Raw genomic sequence first — 18,363 nt, forward strand, 5'->3', positions numbered from 1 at the left:
TGAAATACTAGAGATGAAGAGAGTCAAAATCCACTACAAATTCCTGGGCACGACCTGGATTCATGACTTACAGATACTCATGTGAAATCAATACCTAGACTAAAACATACAAGGGCAAAGTGTGTATGCAAAGAGGGAGGAAGGAAAAAGGCATTAACAATAGGCACTTGAGCTCCCGTGTTAAAAACACAGGAAGAAATCTCTACAGCCTTGCAGTTAAACTACAGCTGTACCTCTTTTCTTGTACGTTAGATAAATATTCTGAAATCAGCTAATTTCAGTAGAAGCTGAGGGAAACACAGTCAAACCCTGGGAGAGAGGGTAGGACCACAGCTACCCAGGCTTACATTGTTTTAATATGCCAGGCTACACACCCTGAATTCCCAACAGGCAACTGCAAACCAAAGGCAGAAAGATACTGCTGTGAGAGGAAGTACCTGGCAGCCAGCTCTGATGATCCCAGCACTGATGTGTGAGGTGTGGGTGAAATTGATGAGTGACAGTACGTGTGAAACCTTGGCTCCATCTGTGCTACTGAAATAAGCAGAGCAAGGATACCAGCTCTATCATTGGGTCATTCATGCTGTTTGATGGCTAATACTCTCCTTGGCATAGTTTTGAGCTTTCTCCCAGACAATGCCTGGGCACAGCTGGAGGACAGCACATGCCAAGGGCAGTTCTCAGGAGGCAGCGAGTGTTCTTTGTTTTGGGGAGTGAAGACAGTTCAGTCATATAAACATAGTGCTGGACCACTTGCCTACAGGGGGAGGAGGGGCACGGATGTAGCCTGTAAGCTCAAGAGAAGTCTGCAGTCCTGAGTTTTCTTTGGGACCTGGGTTTAATGGCTATAAATCCTTTATCTCATGAGAATCACCTGCTGGAGTTGTTTAAACATCTACTTTCTACCAAAACAGGCTCTTAGAGAGTGTCTCTATAAAGAAAGGGGGGAAGGTGGTCGTACAGAGAACAGGAAACTCAATTGTATAATCACAGAAACAGTGTATGCAATGTAGGAGCTTAATGTTATTTTCTCATGGGCAGCATATGCTGAAAATAAAGTGCTACAAGTTAAAAGGGAAATAGGGATAAAATGGAACTGTCAGATGAAGTCTTGAAATTGCCCAAAGCCAAGAAATTGAGGACATTTCAAAGTAAGCATATGAATTTGTGACAAACTTGGTACAGCAGACATTGGTTTATCTGACAGGTCATAGTTTAGGTGGCTGATGAGAAGGAGGAGCGTGTGTCTTTTCCTTAAACATGCTCCTGGGGGGGTGCTCAGGACTCTAGAAGTCTTTCCAAATACTTCAGAAGACCCAGAGTCTTTGAGGAACTTTGATCAAGGTGAAACAAGCTGGCTTCCACTGGTTTTATGAGTCACAACCCAAGAGCACCTTGTTCTTTCCACACTGAGAAAGGAGAACAGGGAAAAAGAGACTGAAAATGAGAGACTTGGGGTCCAAGCCAAAGCTAAGAAATATGGTAAGAAGTTATCACTTCCGCTTTTTATGAGCTTTATGCATGACACCTTTACAGCCAGAATATTTTTGGACGTGTGGTTTATCTATAGATGGGAATGCAGTCTCACTGTAGGATATGTTCCTAAAGCTGCGACAATATCAATCGATTGGGTGTATGTACCACCTGAATCCATGGAAAGAAAATTCAACAAAAGATAATAATAAAGAAAAAAATCTTGAAAAAGATGGAAGGTGTATTACTTTGATCTCAAAAGGCCAGAAAAAAAGAGAAGATAAAGAGAAAAAAACAAACAAAACAGACACGAAGTTTGAAAGGGTGAGCTACAATGCAAGTAAGAAAATAATCCCAAGGAACAAGTTCTGATGTAGCCATAAGGAGAATTGAGAAGCTGAGCATGCTCTGCTCTTTTTGTACCACACGTGCAGCGTTTGGAGGAGGTGTGAGACTGTGCCCTCGGGCAGCCACAGCATGTCAGTGCTTATCACTTCAAGGACAACAGACTTTGTTCCTAAATGCAGTTATTGGGAATTCTATCATTCAGCTAAATTACAGCAGGACTGAATTTGGCTTGAAGCATTATGATGTAGCTTTTAAAATGTTCTCTTCATAGAGTCAGAAATGGCCAAAAATCCAGGAAATCTTGTTAAGAATTAATACTGGGAGTAACATGGATGTCGCATATACGTGTGCCATGCTGGATATGCTTGAAGCACATTCAGGGCTTTCACATTCAGGCAGTAAACAATGGCAGTTCAGGAAAAGCAATATTTTGGCTGCCTTTTGAAGACTCTTAGCTATATTTACTTTTATATTTTGATGCATGTGTGTACAGCACTCTGCCAAGCAAGATATACTTTTTATTGACCTACTTGTGTTCCAATTTATTGCTAGTGACAGCTGTTGTCAATGATCTGGAGAAAATAAATTGAGACTAAAGCAGAGATGCTGATTGGTCAAAAAAATTATTGTTTTAAATCGAATAAAAGAGATTTAGTCTCTTCAAACTACAGAGTCTGATTAAAATGAAGACTTTAAAGCCATGGCTAGATTACAGTAATTCCAAACTTCATGGATTATGAGATGAAATACTTCATAGGCATCATTTTGAACAAAATGCTGCCATTAGGATTACTACGTGACTTTAGATATACAGTACTGCATTTCTTCAAATCCTCTGCTATGGTACTATAAGGATTTGAAAGACATTGGCTGCCTTGTTTAGTTTGATCCTTCTAACATGAGTGAAATTTGTTGACATTTAACATTTGCAGCCAGTCCAATCTGCTACATTTCAGTGACTTCTTTTTGTGGTAAATTCAGGATCGAGAATATCCACAATAGCTGGCATTTGGTGGTGTTTCCTGGATACAGCTTGTGGATGACAGCTGTAGTACAAGAAAGTCTCCCTCCTCTAGTTAGCACAACAGGCATTTAGACATTTGTGTTTTTTAAGGGCAAATTAAGACATATTTAACTTCTGTGTTTTATCTTATTTGGCGGTTTGGATTCTTTTTTCATGGGTTGCAAATTGCTGGGGGACATTCTACATGTAAGGCACAACAATGGCTTTATTGTATCTCTCCCTGAAAAGGTGAAACAGTTGTACTGAAGATTCCTGCCAGAGAAATCACAGGTATCACTAATGGAGAAAGCAAGTGATAAAAGCCTCCTAGATGATAGAGATGGTGAGAAAAAGCAGGTTTCTTATGACAAAATTGTGGAGGGAAAAAACACAAAATGGTCCCCCATTTTTTTTTTGTCAGCATCTTGATGGAGAATCAGATGAAGACACAATAGTTCTATTGTAGGTGTTTCTGACTGTATTTTCTCTAATCCAAACAGATGAGCACATCCTACATTTTGACTTTTATCAGGTACACTGATACATTTTTGCCATGTATGTACATGTTTAAGGTGCAGAAAAATTGAACAGTGGCAAGTAAATTATAGATGATTCAAGTATTTCAAGAGATGTGAAGACTTAGGTAGTGCTTCTAAGCAGATTCAAATTTCCTCAGTGGAAATCACTGAATAAATGTGTTGAAAAATTTGAAAAATAGCATGGAGGGAAGTGGAGAAGGAACAAAAATGAGGATACATACACAGGGGAGAGTTTTCTCCAAAAGGAGCAGAAAGAATGATTATGTTTATTGAATTTACATCTCCTCATGACTTCCAGAAATGTACCCAGAAATTAATCTCACCAGCCTTCTCTTCTTGACAGACAACAATATAGTTACATCATTTTAAAGTCTGTGGGAATTATTTATATGCTATAGTAGGAAACCTGGATTCTCCCGATGAGATATTGTCATCCCTCTGGCTGTCTCTGAGAATAAGTTAATGTAAATGACCATTACAATTACTACAATTATTATGAGTAATATTTATTAAAATCCCCATTCTGGTAGAAAACAGGGCTGTTTTCTTAGGGTTTCCCTAGGTAAAAAAAAAAAAAGTGCAAGTGATGTTACTGGTGAAATTCTGGGAATGCAAAAGGTGTGTCAAGGTTACACAGCTTATGAAGCTCTATATGCTCCAGGCAGTCTGAGGCATAGCTTGAACAGAATTTCTTCTGCACTGGCCAGAAAAGTCAGTATTTTAATTCCAGAATATTATTAGGCAAAAATAAAATAATAAAAAAAAAATCTGAGTTTTCTTGATATTAAGGTTCCAATCTTCAGTTTTACCTTTAAGTGATACCATATCCTATACAATTGTGGGAAATGAACCAGCAGTTTTAATTTACCAAAAAGAAAATGAAGACAATTACAAGCTTAAATTATTTTCAGAAGAAGAAAGCAGGGATGTTTGAGAGATGCAATGGAAGCAGGGAGGGGCAGGTATCCCTTCAGATATTCATGCCAGCCACTGCTGCTTGCTTCTCCCTCTGCCTTTGTGACACCTTTTTCTGAGCAGCAGTAGCAACAAGTGAAGCAGCTGTCAAGGTCTGTGGATACAAGGCTCCCATCTGTCCTCTCCCCTTGTTCCAAAGGACATACAAGAAGGGAGTTCCTCTCACCCTGCCTCGATATGCATATGTATATGTCTGTAGTCAGAGGTGTGCAGAATTAATGCTGAAGCACTAACAGGGCCTCCTCTTTATGGTCCTGACGTGTCTCACACAGGTGTTCCTATTCAGCCCATGGGCCAAAAAAAGCCATTCAAGCTCAGGTCTGAATCTTCACTCCCTATCCAAGCTTGCTGTAGGTGTGCCTGTGTCTTCAGCCCTGTCACAACGGTGCTTATGCCAGGCCATGGCACAACACTGGGGCTTTCTTTCTGGTTTGACCTCAGATCCACCTCATCACTATGCACACCTGGCAGTCACTGGACTATGTCTGACTCTGTTTATCCTCACCAGACCTGATCCTGATCTGACTTCCTGACTTGACCTTGGACCTGCCTCATCACCTTGTTTAGTGTCTCTGTGACTGGACCACCCCTGCTGGCATAGCCCCCACCCCACCAGCCATCTTCTGTCCTTTTGCTCCTGGCTCACCATCCCTTAGGGAACAGCCAGTCCTCACTGCTTCCTGATGATCAGAGGCTTAATTTATGATGATAAATAGAATACTTTATAAACGATGTCTCAATCATTGTTCAGTGTACAGTATTACTATAATAATACTGGCCATATCTCAGCTCCTGATGAACAAATTGTCACTCCCTTTTGAAATGCAGAAAGCTACATTGTTTGCTATATTTTAAAGTTATCTGTACTTACATATCATCAAAGATAAGTTTTGTCCTTCTGCAGTCCCTGGGTGCGCTGGACAGAGGTGACCAAGGCTCTGTTTGGGTCTGTGGCTTATTGCAGAGAAGAACATTTTCTGAATTGGTGTGAACTGCTTTCTAGACAACAAACAGCATAGAAGACATTGAGCTTCTAACTTCAAAAAAGCTACTAATAAACCACAGATAGTCTTTGCATTGTGCTGTAAATTGTCAGTTAGTTTTTCTACTATTTCAGCAGGCAAGATGTGTTAACTGTCCTGTGACTAACAGCCACAAATTCACAGATACTGCTCACAGCACTTTGTAAAGGGCCTGAGTTTTGATGTGATACACAGATGAAATGGAGCTGAACTATTAGTAATCATCAAAACACTCTGTAACAAAGTCAGCGAAATTATGGAAGAACAGATCAGTCTGGCCGTTGAGAAGATCAAGTTACATCTCCAGCCTTTAGCTTCCAAACCAACATTTTACTTTGCCCTGAGGGAGCAAGGTGAGCCCGTTTGCTCTTCATTTATAACCACTGCCAGAAAACGTTACCACTTCTTTCTTCAGGTAGAGGATGGAAATATAATGGGAAAATGCACAAAAAATTTACAATGGATAAAGACTACATCCCAGCTTAGGATCCCTGACAGAAATTCAAGAGACCACCTGGGCACACCACCTAGATACCTCATGAAGGGAAGAGATAAAAGGAAGCTATGTTTAACATTTATAGTTCACGAGCTCTCATATTCTGTATGGCACATCCAGATCGGTTCAGACGGCTAAAATTTTCAGATGAATAATCAGATACATAAGAATTTTATTGCAAAGCTTTTTAAAATGTTGACCAAATGGTGCATTGCTAGGCTGTGCAGAAAATCTCAGTGAAATTCATTTGCTGAGGGTGTGGATCATAAAGCAATCACCTTCTACTTTTGATTTCCAGCACATGCGCCTGTGAAGAAATTTACATTGTTTTCAGGATATCCAGTGAAGACTCGTATCATTATGAGTCTGAATGGGTTATAAATCTCTAAACTTATGTTTAAAAGTTAAAAAGTTAACTTTGAAACCTCTTATTTATCAAATAACATACTGTTTAAAAACAAATACACGCTGGATAAAATCTTCTGTAGCAAAGAAAGGAGCGTGGGCCTTTATAGCAACAGAAGAGTGCCTCAGCAACTCGACTAGATGCTACAGCAGTGAATATCAATATGACAGTGTCCAAGTTACTTCTTCTAGGTATTTCACACAAAGCTGCAAGGGGCAACGTTCTGTCCTTAGTCTCCTAACCACAGTGCCCTGCAGGCTGGATGACAGGATACTATTTGGAGAGGTGAGAGAAATATAAATTTCCTTAACCAGAAGCGCTAACAGACTCTTTATTCCAGTGTTCTAATCACAGAGCTCACGGGTAAATGGAGGGGAACATCCATTTCCACTCTTACTGTACTCTGAAGACAGTGGCTAACCCCCAATTTACTAGTAAGTCTTCACCAGGAAGGGTACTCTGGAAACCTTTAGTGTCATTAAGATTCTCTGACAGGATAAACATCTAAATGCTGGGGTGTGGTGGAGCTGAGTTGCAAGACTCATGCTAAGCTTTTCAGTGGTGTCAACAGCAAGCAGTAGTGTATGAGAAAGCTGGTTGGAAGCCATGGAGAATTACTTATATCCAGGTACACTCACAGGTAGGCAGTGGCTGAGCAGAGGTCTTATACACTGCACCACACTTCTGGATGTGGGGGCCTTGTATTATGCCCCCCAAATACTCTGCAGGCCTAAATCCATTAATTCCGGGCCACTAGCTTTTACTTTTTGCTTATGCAGCCTTTGTTATTTGTCCAATTTACAGCCTTCTTGCTGTTCTTCTGTGCCTTGCTAAACCCCAAAACAGAAAAACCAAACATACAGTACCACATTCATTACTACAACTTTTTAGCATAAGATTCTGCAAAGTTATCTTAGATTCAATACAAAATGAAAAATATCAAGCTAGGGTTTCATATTGTGAACAACAGTACAACTTACATTGAAGTCTCCGAGATGTGGCTGTGACTGGATTTCACCCTTATGCTTTTTGCTGGAGGAGATGGAAGGTAATAGACTGCTGCCATTAGGTCTGCTGGAGGAAGTTAAATCATCGTTGGAGTATTTGTGTTTTGATGCATCAGAGAGGGGAGAGACGGGTGACCGAAGCACTTTCTCATTTTTATTTATTGGTAGTGCCAAACTGGAAATGGAAATTACAGTAATGGAGTGTCACAAAGCTGGGTTTGAGAAAGGTAAATGTTTTATATATTACCAAAACTTTGAATTTAAAACCTGCTGGCAGTATAAAGTCTATTGGTATCTGGTAACAAGCTTACAGTATTGGGACCAAGAGTTCATTTACAAATTTGTATCATGTTTATCCTCTTTTCCTTCAAGGCAAATTGTAATTCTGGAGTTAATATCAAGCCTGTATCAGAGTGCTTGAAAAAAAACACAAGAGATAAATGGCCACTTGCTCACCATCTCTTAAGGGATAGCCGGAGACGAAAATTAGACTCTGAAGTGTAAGTTTAGGTTATGGAGCCCTATTTCACTATTAGAGGTGACAATTTATAAGCCACAGCAATAAAGCCATAGGTGAACTAAAAGAGGAAATGTGTTTAAAGATGACTGGGTTGTCTTTGTGCTCAATGGGCAGCCCTTGGTAGCACTGTTTATTCTGATCTAACGCCGATTTTAAAGACAAATAGGCTGGTACTGCAGACAAAAGGAGACACAGAGAAATGCGAGCTGGCCTATACTGTAAAGAAGAAAGCCATGTAATATTTTCAATTTTCATTTATATTAGAGAAGCTTTGGGTGAGAAGTCTAACAAGCTATAAAAATATCACCTAAATAAGTTCTAGACACACTAATTTAAAGAAAATACGTGTCTGGTAATTTTAAAGCCATACACACAAAATAAGCATTCTTAAGGAGACAGTTTGCATTTAAGACAAAAACTGTGATTAAGGTCAGACAGACTATTTTAAAGCAATACCTTCCCTTGTCATATTCCCCTTTATTCAGCCTATTACTTTTTATGTACACTTCTCACTTCTTTATAGTTACTGTATCAGACAGTGTACACTTAATGGAATCGCACAATGGAATACGGTACAAAATATACTTTATTTCTGCACATCATTTCAGGGAACAGAGCTAATTAAATGTGCTCTTATCATACATTTGTCCATTTATCCGGCACGTCTTTAAAAACTAGCTGTGAGAGAAGCCATGAATCATAATTCAGAACTCTTCCTGTTTCCTACAGTGTAGTACTTTTAAAATACAACACAAACTGTTTTGCTTTAATGACCAAGAGCTGTTTATGAATGAAGGAGCTGGGGTGTGTAAGTGGACAGCTGCGTTGTTCTGTTCCCTCCAAGAAAAATAAGAACTTCAGCACTATTTTGAATGTGCAGGCTGATGCTGTTATTTCTTTTTCCTTTTTCAAACATAAAATCATGCCTTGGCTAGCCATGTTTATACATCACTGTCAAAGTGCAGGACTGCAGCATCCAAGAGAAGCCATGGCTCTTTGGAAGTGTACCCAAGCCTCAAAAGTTTGGACCAGAGCTTGAGGACTAGCTGCTATTTCTATTTGTGTGGCAGGTCTTTCGCATGGCCCCTGGCACTTGGGCCCACCTACACGTACTGTGAGTAGTCAAACTACAGCATCCCAACCTTGTCATCCTGAGAAGCTGTGCAAAACAACACACAGCACATTCCAGCCTGCTGGCACTTCACAGATAGTGGACCTGATGTAGATGTAAAATATTTAGGGTTACTTTGCCTGCTGCAGTGGCCTCTTGTATCAAACAAGGCCTTGCTCATTCTGTACATAGGAGGAAAGGTTGTATGTTGCTAACGGCTGTAAGTTGTGCCAGGAGAAGTTCAGGTTGGGGATTATGAAAAAAAACTATTCTCAGAAAGAGTGATGAGGCATCGGCACTGGCTGCCCAGTTCATGAACTGCGTGGATGTGGCACTGAGGGATGTGGTTAGTGGGCATGTTGTGGGTGGGCTGGTGTTTGGACTACATGATCTCAGAGGTCTTTTCCAACCTTAATCATTCTATGATTCTACATCAGACTCTACAATATCAAATTCTCATGTCTGAAGGTGTTTTTGCTCCTCTTTTTGCTACCAGCTATCAGCTGTGCTAACATAACTGTGCATGACCTACAGTAGCATAAACCACACAAACTTCTGGGAAGCAGGGCAGATGAGGGAAGAATTAAGAAGCAAATATTCAAGACTTTCTTTTTTTTATATTTCTTTCTTTAATGCACAGTTACTACCAGAAGTACTGAACACAATGTTAAGCAAAATGCAAATTACTGCCCTGCTTCCAGGAAGCTCAGAATTAACCTTGTGACAGAGAGAGTGGTAACAGGAATGGTGTGTCTGTGTGCATTCATGCACAGTAAAATAAACTGTTCCATGATTTTTTTCAGTTTAAGAAATGTGACTTATTCTAGGTTAAAGGAATTGAATGCATACTTTTGAATAAGCAGCATATGTGTTTGTTTTCATCATGATTCTTTGCCAGTGCTAATGATAAGAATTGTTCGGACTCATCGGTGATCTGAACAATAGAAATACTTACTGCAATAAATCAAAATATTCTTTAATTTTAGCAGTCTCGCCCTAATATATATCCTGACATTGACAGAAAATGATATGTATTCTGGAACTGAGTATTTTGGGCAATTTCAATCTAAGTAGTGCTGACTAACTTAAACCCAGGCATAAAGTCAGACTTAAAGTCTGAAACTTATAACGCTGTAAGGAAACATAAGATGGCTGCCCAAGTGAACCAGTGCCTACAAGGCAACGTCTGAGAATACATCTCAGATGACTGCACTGCTCTAGCTATACTTACTCATTCCATGAACCTCACACTTGAACTAACAACTCTGCACAATACGACAAAAATGTGAGTATATAAATGTGTCAGGAGCTGCTAAGTTGTTCATTAAACCAGAAGAAAGCAGAATGCACTGGGCAATTTTTCAACATGAAATGTGATAATTAAAAAATAACTCGTATTACAGGCAAAAATAACACAGGACATTAAACTGCAACTAGTTGTATGACTCAGTGGTAAATAAGAAGGAAAATGCTTACCTATTTTCATTTACATTGCAGTGATTTGCTGTTGCGATGCTGTGGGCAGAGGCAGCTAATCGTGAAGAATTCTCTCGCTCTAAATGAGTCTTCTTGATGTCTCTGTACTCTTCCTCATTCTCACACTGAGTAAAGAGAAAAATTATATCTTGTAGGTGTTGCGTTTACTGAACATCTCAAAGTACTTTGACAAATCAGATGATGGTTTTCTGACACTCTGATGCTTTCTTTAAGCATATACCTAACAAGGATGAGAGAAGACTGGTTCACATCTTGAAAAACCATCATCTAAAGAGGCAGTGCGTAGACAAAGGAGTACAATATAAAACTTGAATTGTTTCAACCACATTCCCACCTGCACCTTCAGATATTCTTTTCTTTATATTGCCCTCTTTGCCCATCTTCTGTGTGCTTTTCTCTTGCCTAGTGCTTAACCACATTCCTCTTGCCTCTCCCTCTCTTTCCTTTGCAGCAGTGACATTCCCTGCATTACTAAATACAACAGATCATCAACTGGCCAATCAACATCTAAGGCCAATTGGAAAGGAACAGCTTGCATACACGTGCTCAGCTTGCTTCTCCTTCAAACCATGATATGCCACATTCAGGCTGCCTTTTGGGAAGGGCCCTTAGGCAATGTGGTCCCTCGCTGGGGCCACAAAGTGTCTGGAAGAAGTTGGCCCACATCATTATCATGTCCTCGATCATTCTGGAAACAAGGCTGTGTCACCTGGGAAGAGTACAGGAATGCCGTCCGGACTTGCAGACGTGGGATCAGGGAAGCCAAGGCGCAAGCAGAACTGAACTTGGCAAGGGACGTGAAAAACAATAAGAAAACCTTCTACAGGTACATTGCCCAGAAGAGACAGGCCAAAACGGGCGTACCTGCTTTGGTAAATTTAAAAGGAGAACTGGCTTCAACAGATGAAGAGAAAGCCGAGGTGCTGAATGAGTTCTTCACCTCGGTCTTCACTGGTGGCCAGGATTCTAGTCTTTTTCACGTCCCTGAACCCTGCATCCCCAAACCTCTATGTGGGGACCAAGGAGGTAAATCCCTCCCCACTGTAAGGGCAGAGCAAGTCCGAGAGTGCCTCCTTAGACTGAATGAATACAAGTCTATGGGGCCGGATGGCGTGCATCCCAGGGTCCTGAAGGAGCTGGCCGAGGTGGTTGCCGAGCCGCTCTCCATCATATTTGAGAAGTCGTGGCTGTCAGGTGAGGTCCCGGACGACTGGAGGAAGGGTCACGTCACTCCCATATACAAGAAGGGGAGCAGGGAGGACCCGGGGAACTACAGGCCGGTGAGTCTCACCTCCGTGCCTGGGAAGATCATGGAACAGATCCTCCTGGACAACATGCTCGGTCACATAAAGAATGAGCATGTGATCCGAGACAGCCAGCACGGCTTCACCAAAGGAAGGTCATGCCTAACTAATCTTGTGGCCTTCTATGATGGAGTGACGGCATTGGTGGACGAAGGGAAGGCGACCGATGTCATTTACCTGGACCTGAGCAAGGCCTTTGACATGGTCCCCCACCACATCCTCGTCTCCAAATTGGAGGGAAGTGGATTTGATGGGTGGACGACCCGATGGATAAGCAATTGGTTGAAAGGCCGCAGACAGAGGGTGGTGGTCAATGGCTCTATGTCCAGGTGGAGGCCGGTAACAAGTGGTGTCCCCCAAGGGTCTGTCTTGGGACCGGTGCTCTTTAACATCTTTATTAATGACATCGATGAGGGAATTGAGTGCACCCTCAGCAAGTTTGCTGACGACACCAAGCTGAGTGGTGCGGTTGATACGGTGGAAGGAAGGGATGCCATTCAGAGGGACCTCGACAGGCTGGAGGGCTGGGCTCGGGTGAACCTGATGAGGTTCAACACGGCAAAGTGCAAGGTTTTGCATTTGGGCCGGAAGAACCCCAGGCACCTGTACAGGCTGGGAGGAGTGGTCCTTGAGAGCAGCTCGGCAGAGAAGGACCTGGGGGTCCTGATGGACGAGAAACTGAATATGAGCCAGCAGTGCGCTCTGGCAGCTCAAAAGGCAAATGGGATCCTGGGCTCCATCAGGAGAGGGGTGGCCAGCAGGGACAGGGAGGTGATTGTCCCTCTCTACTCGGCTCTTGTGAGGCCCCACCTGGAGTACTGTGTCCAGGTGTGGAGCCCTCAGTACAAGAAAGACATAGAGATTTTGGAAAGGGTCCAGAGGAGGGCGACTAAGATGATCAGGGGGCTGGAGCACCTCCCCTATGAGGACAGGCTGAGGGAGTTGGGCTTGTTCAGCCTGGAGAAGAGAAGGCTGCGGGGTGACCTCATTGCAGCCTATCAATACCTGAAGGGAACCTACACCCAGGAGGGGAGTAAACTCTTCAAAAGGGCTGACAACAGCAGGACTAGGGGAAATGGTTTTAAGTTGAAGGAGGGAAGATTTAGGTTAGATGTTAGGGGGAAGTTCTTTACTAGGACAGTGGTTAGGCCCTGGAACGGGCTGCCCAGGGAGGTTGTGGATGCCCCGTCCTTGGACGTGTTTAAGGCCAGGTTGGACGGGGTCCTGAGCAACCTGATCTGAATGTGGATGTTTGGTGGCCCTGCTAGGCAGGGGGGTTGGAACTACATGATCCTTGGGGTCCCTTCCAACCCGGGTGATTCTATGATTCTATGATTCTATGATTAGCAAGCATGTTAACAATCAAGCAAAGCGGATGACTGCGTGCCACTGCTTGATGCTACATCCTGGCCACATCTGGCCTACTCATATGAATGTAGCCCATGTTTCCTGCCACTATCTGACTTTGTCTTGCTTTCCTTACATCTAACTATTGGTGGCTCCGTTTTCCCATCTTCCTACAATATCCACATCCCTTACCATTTCTAACGCTTATCTCATTTCCAGTGATGACCAAGTTTTACTTGTGACCTGTTGATCATGCTGTATTCAGTGCTTTGCTGTGTGACAATAACATTTTCTGGTATTTTCTGCCACTGTGGCTGTTGCTGAGGGATTAACATAGCTCACTCTCCACAGGAATGAAGATCTTACACCTCAAGTGCTTAACCATCCTTTCCTTTCTTTGCTTTCCTCATCTTCTTTAGATCATGACAGAGATATAAATGATAAAGATCTCCCTCTAATTTTGCAATTATGCCTGATGATCTGTTCTTATCAGTCCTATTCCTTAAGTCTTCTGGGAAGGTAGATTAAGTACTGTGTATTTGCATGGTAGTTATCACAGGGGCGGTCCTATTCCAAGCTGAGGGGCAATTTGGTAATCCAGCAATGCCTTGTATTTATTGTAACAATAAAACTTCCAACAACAGCAATGCTTTAAGACAGAAGACAAAAACATAATTTGTGCCAGAGAAAATCAAATTAAGCTTTTCTAGAATGACTGCATTTATTCCGCTTTTCTATCATACCCTTGTTTCCTTCTGGGTGTATGGGCTGGCAATATGACAAAGAGATTTCCTATAGCACAGAATGTAAATCTTTTGTTTCTGCCCTGCTTTGACCCGGTCTCCATCACTTTGTATTCTGCAATTACTTCCATGCTACTTCCTGAAGAAAATGCAGATAAATGCATCTCAAAGCTTAGCAGTAGCTCCACCAGTGGTAGATACTGAAAAAATACTTTCAAGTACTTAAAAAAAAAACAACAACAAACACAAGAACAAAAAATGAAGAGAGAAATAAAAAAAAAGGAAGACTGCTTTAGATAAATGGTCCCAAGAAACGTGCAGATCAGTCTGCACGTGTAGGGTAGCGCAGATAGTGATAGATGACTACACAGTAAAACTGTTCAGAAAGTGAGCAGATGGTGATTCCAGTTCCAAGTGACTTCTAGGGTCAGATTGTCATTAATGGAGTGGAAAGCATCCTCACTGGACAGCTGCAGCCTTTGGGTGAAGGGAGCTCCTTGTCAAGAGAAAGCTGGCACACCTGGTGGCTCCTGAAATGTTCAGGAGAGGCATGGCAGAGGGGTGGATGTGACCAGGAGGCAAGTGCTGCCTGGGAATGGGACAGCTCATTAGGTACCCTCACGGTTCTTACGCTGGTGTAGGAGCCCTGAGGTAAGAGCAGACCAAGCTGCAGAGCAAGGCAAGTCCCTGCTGAGCTTGGCTGCCTGCAGGGACTGAGGGACTCGCCCCTTGCTGTCAATATGAGGGGAAAAGGGTTGCTCCCTTTTTGCAAATATGCAGCGATATTGTGCAGACTGGGTCAAGACAGCCACTTACATTTGCTATGCCAAACTAAGCAGTGCCTCTAAGAGCTTTTTTTTTTTTTTTTTTCCTTCTTCTTCCAAGAAGCCTCAGGAGAGAAAGCTACCTGACTTCTCTTTGACCAAGGCACAAAAAGCAACGTGCTGGTAGCCAACACCATCTCCAAGGCCCAGGGGTTTAATCGCCCCAGAGGCTTTGCCAGTTGCTCTGTGGTGAGCAGAGGCGAGGCCTGGTGAGGACATGCTGCTGAGCAACAACGCGGGCACGAACGATGCTGGGGCTGTGCCCCAATTCCCTGCTCCGAGCGGCCACCCCCTCTCCCCCAGAGCTCACCTTGCGTTTCCTTCTAGATTTCGGTAAGCCCTTCTCTGCAGGGAGCTCAGCACTACTACCCTGCGGGATGCTGGCTGCCTGGTTTGTTCCGGCGCTCATTGCCAGCGGCTCTTCAGGCAAACGCTCTGGAATCCTGGACAAAAGAGCCAAGTCAATGTTGACCCACAGCGACTTTACCTCATCACTGTCTTTCAGAGGAGACAGGAGCTCATTCCTACCGAAAGGAACCAGGGTGTAAAACTGTTCCTCCAGCTCCTTTGCTATTTCACTATTAGTCCTGGCATTAATGGAGCCAAAGGCACTGCAGCCGCCGTGGGCTTTGCTGGCGGCTCCCGTCCCCAAGTCCTTGGCATGCGGCTCGGCCCCGGCCGCCGCCTGCGCCTTGGGCAGCGGGCGCTCCTCCCGCTCCGACTCGGAGCCCGACTCGGAGGAGGACGACGAGGACGAGGACTCGGTCTCTATGAACTCCTTGGATTTGGGCGCCGTTTTGCTCGGCCCCCGGGCCCGCCGCTTCTCACCGACCGCGGCCGAGCGAGGCTCCCGGCGATGCCCCGCTCTGCAGCCCGCACCGCCGACGCTCGCACCGGGCCGGGCCCTGGGCGCCTCGCTGCCGGCGCTTTCCAGAAAGCCGTGGCTCCCGGCGGGCTCCTCTGCCCCACGGCAGTGGGAGCCGTCTCCGGCGGCGGTCCTCTCGGCTCGTCGCGGTGCCTTCTTCCCCGCTGCCCTCCTGGGCGGCCCGCCGTCAGCGGCGGGGGGTGACTTCTGGCGTCCTCCCTTGCTGCCCGGTGCTTTGTTGGCGGTCCTGGGCCGCGGCCCGTCCCCGACGGTGGCGGCGGTGGAGGCGGCGGCGGTGCGGCTCTCCCCGCCGCGGTGCTCAGTTGGGCCTGGGGCCGGGGTCTTCTCGTCCTCCTGCCGCTCCGCCTTCAAGTGGCCGTAGTAGGGGTGGGCTTCAAGGGCCGAACCGTCATGGGGGGTCAGGATGGGTGCTTTGTGTGGGGTGACTTTATTCAGCCACTTGTCCAGCTGCCACTTGTTAGATGAGGGTGGCTCAGGCTGAAAGGGAAAGCAGATGGCAAAACGCTTAGTACCGAATCCTGCCGCCCTCACCTGCAGAGCCGCAGGAACACCAAAATACCCGTGCCACCAAACACCTGTAACACAGGTTTTACCCTTAGCAAGAGGTCACCCCAGTCCCCATGGCACCCCATGGCACCCCATGGCTCAGGTTGTGGGTGGGAAAGGTAAGGCTGCCAGGTCAGCAGGCAAGGAGGATGTGCTGTACTGCCCAATGGCAGCCTTGGTACAGCTGCAGGGCTGGGAAATGGGAGGCATGCCCCAGGAGGTGGGATGTTTTTGGTTTCTGGAGGAGGCTGGGAAGGAAAATGGATTCCGTGAGTCAGAATTTCTTGGCATGATTCATACTGGCCTCAGCTTTACTGGGAAAGACTCCTGAGATTCCAAACAGAGGAAAATATAATGGGGATAGGAAAGGTGGAAAACAAGGCAGGGATATGGCTGAGGCTGATGTAGCAGGAAAGCTAGGTTTGTATATTTTGTGTCCTGCACCACCGCATTAAATAAAGTATTTAAACAACATACAGAGGCATATAGTGGTAGGAGGGAGTGCTAACCAGGCTATGCATATAGTCTGTTTGGTATTGATGTTGTAATCCTGTGAGATCATGCAAACATTTGCTCTGTGGTGGTATTGTCAAGTGCTCATTTGGTAAGTATTGTGTAGCTGTTAGTTCTCCTCTTTGTTCCTGTCACAACATGATCAAGTTATAAGAGAGCATCTAAAATATAGTGGTGTTTGGACAGTGAAGTGGTGGGATAATTATGATTTCAAATGTAACCACAGCTCAGAAAATGTTATTATAGAACAACATGCAAATGTTTTGTAGTGCTTCTTACACTCAGTAATTTGAATGGAAGAAGATGAATAGGAAAGGAGAAAAAAAAAAAAAGGTGGAGTGGATGGCCAACCATATTCTAAGCCACATTCTAACCCAATGTGAAAAGCGCCCTAATTTCCTGAACTGGAACCAAAACTTGGTCAGCTAGACTATTGCTCATGAGAACTATCGATGCTCTGGAAGAAAGTTTGCTCAGGAGAGAATATCCAGTCCTTAATTTAAGACAGTCTCCAACTTAAAGGAACTGCCGTTAAAAAAAGTTTCTTGAAGGCAGCACAGGCTTCCTTCATAGCTAAAGGTGCCTTCAGAGTCACCCTGGAGGGGCTTTATTCACTCTACAGGAAACAAAGGCTCCTAAAATGAACAGAACAGTGAGACATTGGAATTCATATGATACAAATACTCCTCCCTCTGAAGTGTCTAATTTGCTCATTATCCAGCTAGCCAATACCTATGGGAAGCTTGCTGGATGGCCTTAAGTTTATTTTTTCTTAATCTTACTCCCTAATATCTTACATGATGAATTTCTTTCCAGAGTTGTACATCTTGAAAATGGTTGGGAAGCATTTCTCTTGGACGAAGATGTATTTTTAAGACTCTTTATGTGAAAGAAACTGTTTTGTTTTGTTTTTACTGCTGCTGAGAGTAGAGATGGATGCCATTCATTATGCATATACTGGACTTATTACACATAATGAAAGGTTCACTATATATGGAGGTCTTTGCTGTGTTCAGGAGATACATTTAACAAAAGCACGTACATCAAAAGCACGTGTAAAAAAATATATCTATACCTATAATTATAGGCCAGAGTGAGGGCAGCTTGAAAGTTCAAAAAAATCTTCCAGGTTTTCTGTTATATCCCATCCTCTTTAAGTAACTTGTCATTCTCAAAAGCAGCAGTTCAAGGGATAACAGTAAACCAGCAGAAAACAATGATTAACTGCTATAGTGTCATAACTTGTCAATATGGCACTTTCCTACAGTGATGTGTCTGCTGTTTAGATGGAATAGCTGCACTCCCACCAAGCTTTAAGCCAACTATGAAGTCTAATAAAATGTATCAACAATATTGCCAACTTTGCTAATTTTTTCAGGAGTTTGAGGACACTTGTTTTCTTAAAGCCACAACTCCTGAAACCATGGGCTTAGATGTATATCCTTGGTTTATTTAAATAAAAATTCAAGTCCCTATGGTGGCTGAAACAAATTTTAAGATGTGTCTGCTAAAAAAAACCCCTTTAAGATGTGTCTGCTAAAAGTAAAAAATCTGCAGCCAATAATGTAAATTTAAAGAATACAAATTCTGAAAAATCAAAATTCATGTATTTTTTCTCAGTAATTTGGGGACCTTGATAGAGTTTAGTCAATGTACATGAGTGATGCCAATTCACTTTTGGAAGCAGTTTATTCAATTGATTGCTCTAACTGAAAACTACTGTACTTTGAAATCACTGCAAGAGAACAGTCAAGAGGGAAGAACAGACCCAGTGAGAAAAAGCATTGGGAAGATTCACTTGCA

At 43.5% G+C, this 18,363-nt stretch overlaps 1 protein-coding gene across 6 annotated transcripts in view; it reads right to left on the reverse strand.

The window, feature by feature from the left end:
• Positions 1-18,363, reverse strand: part of AFF3 (ALF transcription elongation factor 3) — a 323,793-nt gene that overhangs the window by 23,926 nt on the left and 281,504 nt on the right. For all 6 annotated transcript variants that reach the window (XM_048961353.1, XM_048961342.1, XM_048961324.1 and 3 more), the window contains 4 exons: positions 14,926-15,978; positions 10,377-10,501; positions 7,243-7,444; positions 5,210-5,337 (listed from right to left, as the gene is read on the reverse strand). In XM_048961353.1, the coding sequence (XP_048817310.1) occupies positions 5,210-5,337; positions 7,243-7,444; positions 10,377-10,501; positions 14,926-15,978 (1,508 nt within the window). The remainder of the gene's footprint in view (positions 1-5,209; positions 5,338-7,242; positions 7,445-10,376; positions 10,502-14,925; positions 15,979-18,363) is intronic.

This window comes from Lagopus muta, chromosome 1 (assembly GCF_023343835.1).
Source record: "Lagopus muta isolate bLagMut1 chromosome 1, bLagMut1 primary, whole genome shotgun sequence".
In the NCBI taxonomy this organism is placed as follows: domain Eukaryota; kingdom Metazoa; phylum Chordata; class Aves; order Galliformes; family Phasianidae; genus Lagopus; species Lagopus muta.